Here is a 9932-nt window from a genome sequence, read left to right on the forward strand (position 1 = left end):
AAAGATGCTACTGAACACAGTCACACTTTACATTCCGTACCATTACAATTTCTTGTAAAACCAATCATTGAAAGAAATCTGATTAGCTACTATTTTTTTCAGAGTAGATATAATTATTTTCACTTTATATTATGCATTTTTAAAATTGTATAGGGAATGTGTATATATAATTAATAAAGAAACCTTCCTATTAAGAAGTTATAAACTAATATAACTGGTATATATATAATGGCCCCTGTTGGCCTAGTGGTTAGCATGCAGGACTCTCACCTCTGCGACCCAGGTTCGAATCCCAGCCAGTCCCCCGGGCAGATGGAGCCCATTAGCCCTGTAAGGCCATCCATCTATGAGAAGGTCACTCTAAACAAACTGGTATATGGCATTATACTATACTACGCACCAAAGTAAGCCAATTAACATTTTTTAAAAATCTCCTAATTAAACAGATTTTCAGAATGAAAGTATTTAGCGCTCATTGTGAAACTCTAAACTGTATTATAGCTTAAACATACAACCCAGTTATTCATTAAACAAGTTCCAGTAGTAGTTACATGCTGAAACCAATCAAACCCACTAATTAAAGATTTGGAAAACAATGCCAGTTGGAAAATACTAAACCAGACCACTACCAGTTATTTTTTCTTCACTTAGTACTGTTATGCTAATTGTGTTTAGTATCCCAGTGAGGTTAACCTCAGAAACCAAGTGTGAATTGAAAAATTAATTTCTTCTTCAAGTTGGGGAAAGTCAGAGTGAAAACAATCAATGAAAGGTAACAATTATGTGCAATGTGGTTTTGAATCCAACAACTGAAAAAGATAATATTTTAAAACTTTGTGTAACCCTTACATTTTTGTGGGTTTTTAACTACTTAGAGAATTTAGGAAGCTCGGTTTTGTACATTTTATCTGAATTCTAGTTTCGATTTAAATGTCCATTTCCTATCTTCTGAACTATGATGTTAAAATTAAAAGCCTAAATAAATGTCTATGAAGCTACATAATTACAAACAAATACATAATGTATTTTTTTGATAAGCAAGAGTGTCACATTCTATGTAAAAGGTATACTTAGCTGCAATTTTTCTGTAGCCATATATTTCTAAATGAATACAGCTTAGATTTTATCAGATGTTAAAAGAAGAAAACAGATATCTTCAGATTAGTTATTCAACCAGGAACTACATGGATCTGTAAAAAACTCCCCGCAGCAAAACTTATGCAGAATAAAAAAGCCACTACTAGTCTTTACCTTAGCTAATCTAAATTAAATGATCGTGCAGAAGACACTAGATCACTCCTCTGTCTTCTCCAAAGAGGTCAGGTGACCAAATTGCCCTAAACAAGTTACTTTTCAGAGCTGATCCAGCTACTTCCATGATGACCTTATCCAATTCAAGGGACACAGTAGGTAAGATGCAAGTTGTTGGCTCCTTTTGAGTCACCCAATTTAATCATTAGTACACAATCTGTCCTGCTATAGGCATTCCTAGCACTCAAAATATACATATTAAGTTACGGCAGGAATTTTCTTTCAAGTTCTAACACTCTTATTAAAACCCAAAGAATCCACTCTTTGGGAATACGCACTCGTACATGCCAACAGAAAGTGTCAACAGACACTATTTCCAGTGATAAATCTGGAAACAAGTGTTTATAACTTACAGTATTACAACAGTGTTGTAATGAAGTTGAAAGGCAAATATCAAAGAAAACAAAGTATCCCAAGTGTAACCAGAAACTTTGACATAAAAAAAATCCTGGAGACTGCAGTGAGAATATGTATGGAAACATTGAGTGATTAAGTGCATTACCTCAATCTTAAATTCTCCATAACAAGGATGCTGCAACTGCAATGCAATATTGACCAATAAATTTCCAATAAAACCGTATTGTTAATAAAATTAACAATATATCTTTTTTGTTTACTTACTAGCTTGGTTCTGCTTAAACAAAACTTTCAAGCTGTTCTGTCAACTACAAAAAAAATCTGTTATTGTGTAAAACTAGAGGTTTATAGTTCTAGGGCCTGAAGGTCAGTGGAACCCTATTATAAGTAAATGGAAATTCTCTAAAACCAGTGGATTGTTTTTATAACAAAAAGGTAATAATTGTGTCTCTATTTAAAAGCAACACATTACCAAAAAGACTCAAACCAAACCAAACCAAACAGATCTTTCAAAGTTATCTAAAGGGAGCAGAACAGTTTCCTGTCAACATTCCTATTGATCAGCTGTGACACCAGTGTTCTTTTTCAACAGTAATAAACTCTTACAAGAGGCAGCTAAGAACTGTGGGCTTGGAGAAAAGAAGGCTGAGGGGCAACCTCATTGTTCTCTACAGCTTCCTGAGCAGGGCAAGTGGGAAGGGAGGTGCCCATCTCTTCTGCCTGGGATCCAGTGATAGGATGTGTGGGAATGGTTCAAAGTTGCACAGGGGATGATCAGATTGAACATTAGGAAGCATTTCTTCACTCTGAGAGGGTAGTCAAACACTGGAACAGGCTTCCCAGAGAGGTGCCCGTCACCGTTTAAGGGGCATTTGGACAATGCCCTTTGTAACATGCTTTAACTTCTGGTCAGCCACAAAATGCTTAGGCAGTTGGGCTAAGGATCTTGTAGGTCACTTCCAACTGGAACTATTCTATTCTACGTTAGACATGTTCTCATTAGCAAAACAGTCATTCATTAATATTAGTTTATCATTCTCTACAAGGTGGCCTTAGAACCTCATTGATAATCAACCAGATCATAACAGAAAATTCTGGTACTTTAAAATTTGTTGCACTATGTTTTTATCTTGTTTTCTTACCACAAAAAGCATTGGAAACACGGATGTATTACTGTTGCTAAACAAAGATTAAGAAAACTTATCCATGAGACATGACCACAAACAGAGAAGTATATGAATTGCCTCTAAACAGGCAGTTTAAAAGGTACAAGTCAATCCACATGGAAAAAAAAGAAAGAAGAAAACGCCTTAATTTAACAGTGTTTCTGCTGTACATGCCCATTCCACCGAGGGACAAATGTAGAGATGCATTTCTACAGGGCAAATAGCAAACCCTGTTTTTGTCAAAACTATCCTGTTTCGGATTGAATTCTACCAAAGGTAAAAAACCATCACCCACTACTTAAATAGGAATAACCAATTATTAAAGGATGAAAATCTGCTGCTTTCAAAAGAATAGGACAAAGACTTTATCCAGTATCTTTGCATCCTCTTGAAAAAAGCCTAAAATAAAACTTTTGCTTTATCCCTCAAAAATAATGGCTTTCTATCCTACTGTGTCAAATTCTGGTTTCTTCATAAGACTTAACACAAATATAAAATAACACCAGAAAATAAAAAGGTAAGAAAACTGTACTATTTTACTTGCAGCTACCAATCTCTTAAGATTAGATAAGATTTTTCACATAAATTGAATTTCTTGTGAAATGCATGAAAGGGAAACCAACTGAAGATATTTTAGCATCAGATTATTTGGGGGCCTAATATGTTTATTTTCAATAACATTTCAATTGTTTTCCTGTATATGTAAAACATAAAGATGCATGTTTAGTTAGATTTCCTCATAATTATCCTTTGTCAAATAAAATGCCATGACAGTGAATCAAATAATATTGCCTCTTTCCTACCTGAAGATCTGAAGAAAGAGAACTGTCTGGAACAGAGTCTTTTGGCAAAACTGGACTTGTGCTTTTCTCCTCATCTGATGACATTCTGCACAAAGTTAGTCTATAAAACAGTAGAAGCTGAACTTCATTCTTCAGTTTCAGTATGAAAGCATATATTCAGTAACATTTTCCCCAGAAACCGAGATTCTGCTGTAGAAACTGCATCAATACCCATTCTTGGGGCTAAACTGATTGACTAGTCTCATTATATAATGCTAGGTAGGAAAGTGCCTGATCCAGAGCATACTCAAAATCATGGAAATACTTCCATTGACTCATAAGTAAAAAAAAAGAAAGATCACAAAGCAATGTCAGTTCTTGCAGTTACAGATATACTTCTGTGTCAATCCTTCATTGTAATTCACACTGTATTGTTTTTAAACTTATCAGCTTGTTTCAGTACAAAATTCCTGCTACACAGGAATGCCTAAGCTACACTGTTCCCATCCACCAAACAACCTCAACCACATCCCAAGATGAGATGATGCCCTAAACGCTCTGCTCAATACCCTGAAGCTGAGTGGTCAACATCAGTCTCACCCCACTTTTCTGACTCCTCTTGCCTTTTGGGCCCAGGAAGACAGATATAGAAGGACAAGTAATGCCTTAGGTTCAAGTAATCATTCCAGCAATTTCTAAGAAGGACAGTGAGGCATTCTTTGAACATTTGGGAAGTAGGCAATGTTGCAGAACTGATAAGAAAACTTGAAGACTTTGTGAAAGATATATGTATCTTTTAATCTACTACAGTGATGAATAGGTCCTTGAGTGAAGAACTGAAGCTCTTGGGATAAGACTGGATAGAATAAGGGGAAAAAGGACTCCAAAGGATACGGGGGGGGGGGGGAAGGAAGATGAAAGAAATTAGAAAATGAGTGCAAACTGAGTAAAAAGCAAGGTGAATTTGTTAATGAATGGCAGAGTGATGAAGCTGCCTGATGCACATGAAAGACAATCAGACACATTGAACAGGGAGTTGTCAGAAGAGAGTAAGGACACCACCATAAATAACCAGAGGAACTGACTGCTCATGCAATGTAGCAAACAACTTGGAAGGAAAATTTATTTTTAGAGAGACCTTTACCACTGTCAATTATAATATTCTCAGTGTTTTAAACAGATGCGTTTTCTGACAGAAATGTAATTTTTAAATTGCTAGTTATACTCTCATTAAATTGACAGGAATTTCTTACTTCAGCACTATCATTTTGTCTGAAAATATCAAACCCTGCACATTGACATCACAGCTCTGTCTGTAGGAATACAGATGGAAATTAATTATCTTTTTGCTTTTTAAACTATTCTAGACACTGATTCTTCCTGCACCACAAAAGCTCTCTCTGCCACGGGTATCTACACTTTGCAGAATGGCAAGCTTATTTCTGTGCTGATAAGGGACATTTTAAAAATGGTATAAAGACAATTTCAAATGCTGAGATTTCCTATTGCACAAAGTTCAAAAGACATTATTACAATCTCCCTAATTCCTGCTAAGTCCTAATATACCAACCATGTCTCTTAAGTACAAAATAGGAAGTCTAGTGAAGGTTTACTATATATTTTTATTGCTGTAGAATGGTATGTAGATAGGAGAAGAAAAAATAGCTTCCTCACCTCCTCTGTTTTCATTGTCTCCTGCTCTGATAATTTTCTTCTTTCCTCTCTCACACACAAATATTTCCTTATCTGTACCTTTGGTTTTGGCCTCTCTACCTAATAAAATAGCTTTATACTAGCACCCTACCTTCCTTTAGCTGATAAATTCTTTCAATACCAAAAAATACTTCTTCAGTAATCTTAAAAAATCAGCTGCAACTTCACTTGCTTTCCCACATAGACAGCTTCTCGAATTGTGGATCCCTACTACTCCAAAAGTCCCAGATGCATACAAATGTGGAGGAGGGTGTGTGCATTAGAGAGGATCACAAAGGACCAGCTATCTAGCACTTACAGGAATTAGATGTGTATTTGCAGTCAGAAATTATAAATAGTGTTACCTTCCCTTCTCAGTCCACTTTAAAAGAATGAAACTGTTGATTTTTCTGAGACACAGGGGGGCAAATGGAGTTCCATGTGAACACAGACAAGTCCAGAGAAATGGAAGAGAGAGTTTTTTTCTGAAAAGTTTGTTCAATAACATAAGACCACTCTCCTGATTTATGTTTTCAGTTTTCTAAGATCCCTGACACACAGTCTAGTGGATCTAGTTCTCTACTTATCACTGAAACTACTCCATGGTCTTTTAAAACTCAAAAGGTTCCTTCATCATAAGCAATGCTACCTCTCCCCTCCAGACCACCCTTCCCTTCAGATCTGTTAACTGAAACTTACCTGTTTGACATTGTCTTATATAAGAAGTCACTTGCTGTCACCTCAAGCTCAGTATGTTTGGCTCCTCTTCCCATCCCTCTTCTTTATAACCATGGACTAGCCCTCCACTGTGTTTGTCCATCTGGCCTCCACCTGACTGCCTTTACTGGCTCGAACACAGCTTTAGATTCCACTAACAGTTTAAGAGTTTGAGCTTTCCTCACATTTCTAGGTTTTGCCTGTCTCACTGTTAATGTTTGTCTAGAGTTTGCATTTTGATTAGTGCAGCATTTCAGTAAAAATCCTAGTGAACCTAAAATTCCAGATATCTCTACAAAACAACAGATTGCATTGCTAGGCTAAATTAAGAGAAATACAAATATTTTAACCCTGTGTTTACAGACACATCATTGCTACATCATGCTACAATCATAGCATATCCTGAGCTGGAAAGGACCCACAGGGATCAAGTCCATGTCCTGGCCCCTGCACCCAGAATCATACCATGTGCCTGGAACATTGTCCAAACACTTCTTGAGCTCTGTGAGGCTTGGTGCTGTGACCACTTCCCTGGGGAGCCTGTTCCAGTGCCCAATCACTCTATGGGCAGTGAACTTGTCCCTGATATCCAACCTCCCCTGACAGATTCATGCCATTCCTTTGGATCCTGTCACTGGTCACCAGAGAGATCAGTGCTTGCCCCTCCTCTTGCCCTCATGAGGAAGGTGTAGACTGCAACAAGGTCTCCCCTCAGTCTCCTCCAGGCTGAACAGAACAAGTGAGCTGCTCCTCATATGGCTTCCCCTCAAGGCCCTTCACCATCTTCGTTGCCCTCCTTGGGACACTTCCAAGAGCTCAATATCTTCCTTATATCGTGGTGCCCAAAACTTCACACAATATTCAAGGTGAGGCTGCCCCAGAGAGGGACAGTCCCCTCCCTTGACCAGCTGGCGATGCTTTGCCTGATGTCCCCCAGGACACGGTTGGCCCTCCTGGCTGCCATATTCAACTTGCCTTTGATCAGGACTCCCAGGTCCCTTTCTCTGGGGCTGCTCTCCAGCCTCTTATTTCCAAGTCTGTCCATACATCTGGGGTTGCCCTGCCCCAGCTGGCCTCTCTGTCTTTGAAAAAATCAACAGCTCCACCCAATTTAGTATCATCAACAAACTTACTTAGTAACCCTTCCAGTGCTGTCTCCAAATCATTTATGAAGATGTTGAAGAGCACAGGGCCTAAGATGGAGCCCCGTGGAACCCCACTAGTGACAGGTCATCAGATGCTGACCCCATACATGACATGTTTATCCATCTGTGTGCTGGACGTTTTGTCCAGAAGGATACTGTGAAAGACAGTATCAAAAGCTTTACTGAAATCCAAAAAAGATTACATCAACTTGAACAAACATTTGGGTTACCTTGTCATAAAAGGGAATTAAGTTTGCCAAGCAGGACCTTCCTCTCATGAGCCCATGCTGGCTGTGACTAATGACTGCATCAGAGTTGAAGACTGAAGCAAAGAAATCACTGAACATCTCTGCCTTGTCTATAGCGTTGTTTGTGATGTGACTGTCCTCATCCTGTAACAGGCGCACATTATTTCTGGACTGCTTTTTACTACTGACATACTTTAAAAAACTATTTTTTTTGTCCCCCACAGTACAGGTCAGCTTCAATTCTAATTGAGCTCTGGCCACATGAATTTCCTCTCTACAGTGTAGAGCTGCATCTCTGTATTCCTCCCATATCACCTGACTTTGCTTCCACTAGGCATACACTTTCTTTTTTTGCCGTAGCTTCAGAAGAAGATCCCTGCTCAGCAAGCCAGCCTAAGAATAACTTGTCTGCTTTAATCTCAGTGAACAAGCACTAAGTCCCACAAAATACCAGACAAGTTTCTAAAAGAGAAATCAAGGGATACTAAGACACCATCTCTGGGTCAACAAGCTGATTTGCTAAGCTGCAAATATTATATGGTGAGACACATGACTGCTACTTTTAAGAAACTGGATGCAACTACAAAGATTTTGGTCTGACTCACCATGGTTGCTCTCCTTCTTAACTTTGAACTAATTAAGCTGTGCTCAGGTTTCTGCAATTCTGGCTTTGTTTTTAACTAAAGGCGATGTTTCCAAATAATTTAATGTTTCATGCAGATCAGAGAACTCAACACCTAGGAAAGAGAATCACAGAATGGGTAAGGTTGGAAGGGACCACAGTGGGGCATCTGGTCCAACCTCTCTGCTCAAGCAGGATCATCCTAGAGAACATAGCACAGATCATTTTCCAGATGGTTCTGGAAAATCCCCAGTGAGGGAAACTCCAAAACCACTCTGGGCATCTGTTCCAGTGTGTGGTCACCTGCACAGTAAAGAAGTTCTTTCTCATATTCAGGTGGAACTTCTTGTGCATCAGCTTTTGCCCATCGCCACTTGTCCTATTGCTCAGCACCACCAAGAAGAGCCTGGATCCACCCTCTTGGCACCCTCCTTTCAGATGCTTATAGACATTGATGAGGTCCCCTCTCAGTCCTCTCTCCTCAAGGCTGAACAAGCCCAGTTCCCTCAGCCTTTCCTTACAAGAGAGACGCTCCAGGTCCCCTCATCATCTTTGTAGCCCTCTGCTGGACCCACCCCAGGAGCTCCATGTCTCTCATGCCCTGAGAAGCCCAGAACTGGACACAGCACTCCAAGTGAAGCCTCACCAGGGCTGAGTAGAGGGGCAGGATCAGCTCCCTTGACCTGCTGGAAGTGCTCTTCCTAACGCACCCCAGGAAACCATTGGCCTTCTTGGCCACAAGGCCTCACTGCTGGCTCATGGACAGCTTGCTGTCCGCCAGGACCTCCAGGCCCTTCTCCACAGAGCTGCTTTCCAGCAGGTTGACCCCCTACCTGTGCTGGTGCAGGGGGTTATTCCTCCCCAGGTGCAGGACCTGCACTTGCCCTTGTTGAATTTCAGACAGTTCTTCTCTGCCCATTTCTCCAACCTGTAGAGGTCCTTTTGAAGGGCAGCACAGCCTTTGGGGTATCGGCCACTCCTCCAAGCTTTGTGTCATCAGTGAACTTACTGAGGAGGCATCTGTCCCTTCATCCAAGTCATGGGTGAACAAGTTAAACGACCCTGGGTCCAATATTGAACCTTGGGGGTCACCACTAGGGACAGAACTATACCACCTGTCAGTAGATGCAGGACATACCCTTTCCCTTTAGCTGCACCCCCCTGCAAAGCAGCGCTGCTCAAGCTTTTAACTTCTCTCTGGAGTCCCTCAGCAGCTGCCCCCAGCGCCGGCAGCGTCTGCAGTACCGCGACCGCCGCTGCCATGGCAGCCAGGGACAACAGGGACACCGCGCCGAGCGTCCCGTGGCGGTCCGGCGGCGGGGAGCAGGATCAGACTGTGAACAGGAAATCCTCCTTCTCTTTGCTTTGCTTTTACAGGGCCTTTAAGGCCATCAGCCCAACCACTCGGGGGCAGCGGGCGCCCGCCGGCCCCGTCGGGAAGCTCGGGGTGGGGACGCGGGCGGCGGGTAAAGCCGCCGGGCAGCAATACCGGTGCGGTGAAGAAGGAAGGCGCGGTGGCAGTGCCACCCCTGGCCCCGCCGGCCAAGAATGCGGGTGCTGTGAAGAAGGAAGGCGCGGCGGCAGTGCCGGCACCGACCCCGCTGTGCAGGGACGCGGGTGCTGTGCAGAAGGGAGGGCGGCCCCGCGGTCCCGGCCCGGCCCGGCCCGGCCACCCCCTCCCCGCTTACCTGCGGCCGCGGCGCCACCCGCACCGGCCGTTCAAACTGCCCGAGCGGAACAGGAACCCCCACGCCCATAGGCTCGGCGGGCCTCGGCAAGGCATCCCTCGATTGGCCGGTTTAGGCGGCGAACCGGCCAATCGGACCGCCCGGCCGGAGGCAGGGCGTTGCCGGCCCCTCCCCTATTGTCCGTCCGCTGGCGGCCCGTGCCGC

At 42.3% G+C, this 9932-nt stretch overlaps 1 protein-coding gene across 7 annotated transcripts in view; it reads right to left on the bottom strand.

The window, feature by feature from the left end:
* The window catches only part of POC5 (POC5 centriolar protein), a 27714-nt gene extending 17807 nt beyond the window's left edge, over nucleotides 1–9907 (bottom strand). For 3 of the 7 annotated variants that reach the window (XM_027671488.1, XM_027671489.1, XM_027671487.1), the window contains exons 1-2: nucleotides 9729–9907; nucleotides 3638–3737 (exon numbers count right to left, since the gene is read on the bottom strand). In XM_027671488.1, coding sequence (XP_027527289.1) covers nucleotides 3638–3737; nucleotides 9729–9823 — 195 coding nt within the window. In that variant the 5' untranslated portion in view covers nucleotides 9824–9907. Of the gene's footprint in view, nucleotides 1–3637; nucleotides 3738–8023; nucleotides 8156–9728 lie in introns of all 7 variants that reach the window. The other 4 variants (XM_027671491.1, XM_027671490.1, XM_027671494.1 and 1 more) reach the window with 4 other exon arrangements.
* Nucleotides 9908–9932: the final 25 nt, after the last annotated feature.

Source organism: Neopelma chrysocephalum, unplaced genomic scaffold (genome assembly GCF_003984885.1).
Source record: "Neopelma chrysocephalum unplaced genomic scaffold, ASM398488v2 Primary Assembly neopelma1_97102, whole genome shotgun sequence".
Classification (NCBI taxonomy): domain Eukaryota; kingdom Metazoa; phylum Chordata; class Aves; order Passeriformes; family Pipridae; genus Neopelma; species Neopelma chrysocephalum.